Source organism: Copadichromis virginalis, linkage group LG3, assembly GCF_057382275.1.
Source record: "Copadichromis virginalis isolate Kocher_CV1m ecotype Utaka linkage group LG3, C_Virginalis_male_GT1.1, whole genome shotgun sequence".
NCBI lineage: Eukaryota > Metazoa > Chordata > Actinopteri > Cichliformes > Cichlidae > Copadichromis > Copadichromis virginalis.
This window is the reverse complement of record NC_140620.1, coordinates 11,322,566-11,327,365: the sequence shown is the minus strand read 5'-3', so window position 1 is coordinate 11,327,365 and position 4,800 is coordinate 11,322,566. Positions and strand designations below refer to the sequence as shown.

The 4,800-nt window shown below is 39.3% G+C and overlaps 1 protein-coding gene across 1 annotated transcript; it reads right to left on the bottom strand.

Moving 5' to 3' along the window:
* Window positions 1–1,951: 1,951 nt before the first annotated feature.
* On the bottom strand, window positions 1,952–4,402 carry LOC146712758 (uncharacterized). The gene is made up of 3 exons (XM_085444384.1): window positions 3,505–4,402; window positions 2,639–2,803; window positions 1,952–2,563 (listed from the first exon to the last, which is right to left on the bottom strand). The coding sequence occupies exons 1-3, from the start codon at window positions 3,553–3,555 to the stop codon at window positions 2,393–2,395; spliced, it is 387 nt and encodes a 128-aa protein (XP_085300510.1). The 5' UTR covers window positions 3,556–4,402; the 3' UTR covers window positions 1,952–2,392.
* Window positions 4,403–4,800: the final 398 nt, after the last annotated feature.

Genomic DNA, 4,800 nt, shown 5'->3' with positions numbered 1-4,800 from the left:
TTATTTCTAATTTTATTTTTACAACGTTTTCTGGTGACGTTAAACTCCTTGTTAACTCTTTTAATGAACTCAGCCTTCCAATTGTCAATCAAGTCGCTCTGTACAAAACCAGCTTTGCTTTGTCAGCTCCTGCAAACTCTTTATGGTTAAATAATTAAACTTGTGGTCTTTGATGTTCCTGTCAAAAAGCAGAACATCTATGGAAGTCCACGGGTCTGGAAGGGCAAGGCAAACTGAAGTAAACTAACATCAACCTAAACTGGGAGCACTAAATAAACAATGAGGAAAAACCTTGGACATGAAACTTGGAAACAAAGCATGGAAAACGTGGTGTGAAGAACAGACAACCTGACAAGGAATGAACAGAAACACACAGACTAAATACACATAAGGGTGATTAGGGGAAGTGGAAACACATGGGGAAACAGCTGACACTAATCTGACATTACGAGACACAGGAAGCAAAGCTGACTATGCTGAACTAGGACACAGACTTTCACAAGGAAACAGGAAACATGAGGTGCAGACATATAAACTTGATAATACAAACTTGACAAAATAAGACATGCAGCTTGAACACATGAAGGGCAAAGGGAGACTAAAACACAGGGGTAGAAGACGCAAGGGGAATCGAAATAGACAAATGAGCTTAGATAATCTAATGAACTTAAAAATAAACCATGAACATCAAACATAAACTAAAACTTAAAACGCTGGGTCAAAAGACCCAGGATCATGAGTTACTCTCTGATGATGAGTGCGATACATTTCTCAAACTACTTTTACACAAGCTGATTGACTTGAGATCCCAAATCTCCTCCAGTGGCTCCCCTTATGGAGGTGATGACCCTCAGTGTCCTGGGTCATTTACTTTTTCTGGAATTACACTTTCTGCTTTCTGGTTCTGGTGGCTGTAGCTCCAGAGGTGGAGCAGGTCATCTACTGATTGGAAGGTTGCTGGTTTGATCCCTGGCTCCCCCTAGTCTGCATGGGCAAGATTTTAACACCAATTTTCTCTGACTTGTGTGTATGTATGTATCCCCCTCTGCTAGGCGGCAGGATGGGAGTAACATACACGAGCCGCCACACAAAAACTGAGTAAAATAGAAGGTTTTATTGCAACTTTTAAACAGAAAACCGACAGGGCTGCTCAGCAGACTGGGAAACGAATTAACACATGTAAAGCAATAACACAAGCAAACGTAAAAGCTAAGGGATAACTAAGGCAAGGTAGCCTCACAAAATTCTAATCAAAGCAAGCTAGCATCTCAAAACTCTAGTCAGGTTTAAGTTCAAGCATGCATCAAGGTTAACACACAAAGTTCAGCATTATGAACAACTCAACACCGTTCAAAGAGGGAGGCACGAAGGGCAAACTGCATGTTCAGTCCTAACCATTGAGACTGCTCTCTTCAAGGTCTGTAATGATCTTTTAATGGCTTCTAATGCAGGGATTTTTATCTGTAATCATTTTCTGTAATATTGACCATAAAATCCTACTTAATAGACTTCAGGTTTTGGCTGGTGTATCTGGCTCTGTGTTTTAATGGCTTTTACTTATTTCATAGGACTCTGTTAATAGAAACAACACTCAGAAAAATAAAGGTGCCAACTGGAACCAAAAGTGGTTCTTTAGACTGATGCCATAGAAGAACCTTTTTTGGTGCCACAAAGAACCTTTCAAACAATGGTTCTTTGAAGAACCATTTCTTTCAGTGGTTCATTGAAGAACCTTTAAAGGTGGGGCACCTTTAATGGTTTTTCAAAGGACCTGTTTAAAAATGGTTCTTTAAAGAACCATTTTTAAAAAGGTTCTTTAAAATGGTTCTTTAAAAGAACCATTTTAAAGAACCTTTTTTGAGTGGTTCTTTAAAAAACCATTTTAAATCTTTCAAAATAAAATGCATCATAAATTGAATTTGAGTAGGGCAAAATAAATACTAGCACAGCATAGACATATATTAATGGTTTATTGTCATTTTGTAGTTACCAAAAGACAAAAAGGCATTTTAACCCTCAGCACAACATCACTACTAATACATGTCACATATTAGTGTTTTAAACAGTAATAATTAAATATATTTGCTATACTATAAATAAATATATATAAATACTATAGCTACAGATAACACAACAAATAATACATGTATTGTTTAATTAATAAAACATCAGAAAGTGATAAAACACATTAGAAATAGCAATAGCTTCATAACAGACCAATAAATCAACACATTTTCATCAGCAGATGTTTGCATGTTCAGTAAAAATATTTCAACAAGTTTATGATTAAAATGATCAATGAACTTCAGCCTTACGCTATGTAATGTACGTTTCATGTTGTACTCATGGTCCTTTGTTAGTCCAGTTTAGGATAATGTCTCTGACGTATGTATCATATCAAATATGTCATATCAAAACAAGCCCACACCTGCAGTTGTTTCAGTTTTTCACTGGTGTTTCCTGTCAGCTGGTCAACCTCACTCAGGCAGACATCCATATCAGCCAACCAAACGACAAGTTCCTCCCTTTGTGCTTCAAACCCCTCCCACTCTGAGACAAGGAGCTGAAAGAGAGAAAAGAGTCAATTATAAAGAAGAGAGAGAAGTGAAACCCTCCTCAGAAGGTCTGACTCGCATACCTGCAGTTGACCTGTGATGGACTCCTGTTTGGCGTTCACGTCATCCCTCATTGTTGCCAACAGCCGAGTCTGCAGGGTGCCCTGGAAGAGCTGAGTTAATGTTCGACTCGTCCTGGTCAGGCTCTCCAGCTGGATGAGCCGAGGTCTCCCCTCTCGCCGCTGCCTCTGAACACAGAAACACAAATTGCATCTGAAGCAGGAGGTGCAGATTTTTTGTGCTATTCTTTTCTAAATCCAGGCTAGATCACGTGGAGGTATTTGGAAAACTTTTTTGGCCAGTGGACGACTGTTGTCTTGCAGAAAGTCAAATCAAACATATGCGATACACAATTAATTCACAAGAACACATTATAAAAAATAAGTCCAGTTCTTGCCTGATTTCAAGTGAAATCTGCATCAAAACAGGGTGACAGAAGTAAAACGAGTGCACAAAGCCTCACTTTGTACAAGCCTGCTATTACAGTTCTCCTCTATGCAGACGACTTTCCTGTTTTCAAGGTACAACTTGGATCTGCTGTACGAATCTTATGGATACACACTAAATGAAACAATAGTGTGCATGACTCCAGATTCTGATCCCTCATCCTAATATGGTCCCAACATAGCAACAGCAATAATGCAAATGTTGAGGCTTCAAAATACAAAGTCCATAAACCAATGGCTGACGTGGGTTTTATCATAAGGGTGATAAATATACAAATTTCAGTCTGTCTTAGAGATTTGATGTTCATTTACCTGCAGATGCACTATACATACCTGCTCCATGGTTTTTCACAACATTTTGCACATCACTATTTAATACAGGAAGTAGGTGAACTAAAACAAGTCATCTTTCTTTGTGAGAGGACCATATTAATGAAACAAACCTCATCATAGGGATCCCTAAAGATGCTCCTGCTGCTTCTCTTCCTCCTCATCCTAAGCTTCCTTCTCCTTGTCCTCGCCTTCCATCCAATTGTAATTCAACCTAATTGTTAGTGATGGCCCGCTTGAAGCTGACGCTCCGGAGCGTGTGTCGAAAAAAACAACACACTGGTTCAGAAGCACTGTGTCGAGGCTTGCTTCGTTTGGCAAAAGTCACGTGACCAGTGACGTCCGAAGCTTCATTACGCACGTAACTGCTTCGGTACCTGATTCAAACGGATATAAGGAAGTGAATCATCCACGGGATTCGTGGAGTGTGTTGATGGTGACAGAGAGCGAAGAGGTGATCATTCCACTGACAGATATGGAGCCAGCGAGGAAGAGAGGACGTTCTGGCATGTGGAGATATTTTGAGTTGATTTTGCTCAATTCATTTTATCTGCCGAAGTGAAAAACTTGAAATGTCCAAAATCATGTTTTCATAATGTAAATATCATTACAGCATATGACTTTAGGAACACTTCCATGTGAATTAAAGCTAATGAAGACTACAAAAATGTATTTGACACTATACGTACATTACATTGCTACAGTTTAGAAAATCATTTTGTTTATTGTTTTTAGGTGATAGTCTGCAGGACCCAGGAATACCTGCATATCTACCAGCTTGCAGTGTAGTTCCTGCACTCCACAGCCTCTTCTGTTCCATGCAAGTGGATTTTCTCCAGGGCAGGAGAAACTATTTCTAAGAAAAGAAACAGACTCAGCCAGCGCACAGTAACACTAATCCTCTTTTTAACTGTAAATAACAAAAGGGCTACCTGACATAGATCATGTTTTTACTTTGCAAGTTCTTGATTAGGGGTGGGTTTTGATTATCGCTTTTCTGATTACAATCCATGCTAAATTGAATAAAGTAATATTGATTCATTACAATCCCGTGTCGATTTGTAAATTAACGTTATTATGCCTGAAACGCCAGCATATCAGGTTAAACCTCACAACATGTCGTCAAACACCATGCAGCTAAAACAGTACCTGGGAGCAGGTTTACGGATTCTGCATACAAGCGTGAACACAGAGCGCGGACCCGACGCGTCAGAGTCAGATTTTGGTGTGTCGTCAGGTCCGCGCTGTGTTTGCCTCTTTTTTTTCCCGCTGGCTTCTGCAGCTGCAGGTTTCATAACTCTCTGTTTACATCTCTAATTAAGTCTCACATGTGTCAGCTTTCTTTTAATAGATACGAAATTATGGATATATACTGATACATGACCAGAATTGTAATATTTCTGACTGAG

Excerpts from the sequence above, each read along its gene's own strand:
- LOC146712758 (XM_085444384.1), bottom strand. The coding sequence starts at position 3,555 with ATGAGGAGGAAGAGAAGCAGCAGGAGCATCTTTAGGGATCCCTATGAT. Across the intron at positions 2,804-3,504 it reads TTAGGGATCCCTATGATGAG|AGGCAGCGGCGAGAGGGGAG; the intron begins GTTTGTTTCATT and ends TTCTGTGTTCAG. Across the intron at positions 2,564-2,638 it reads CCATCACAGGTCAACTGCAG|CTCCTTGTCTCAGAGTGGGA; the intron begins GTATGCGAGTCA and ends TCTCTCTTTCAG.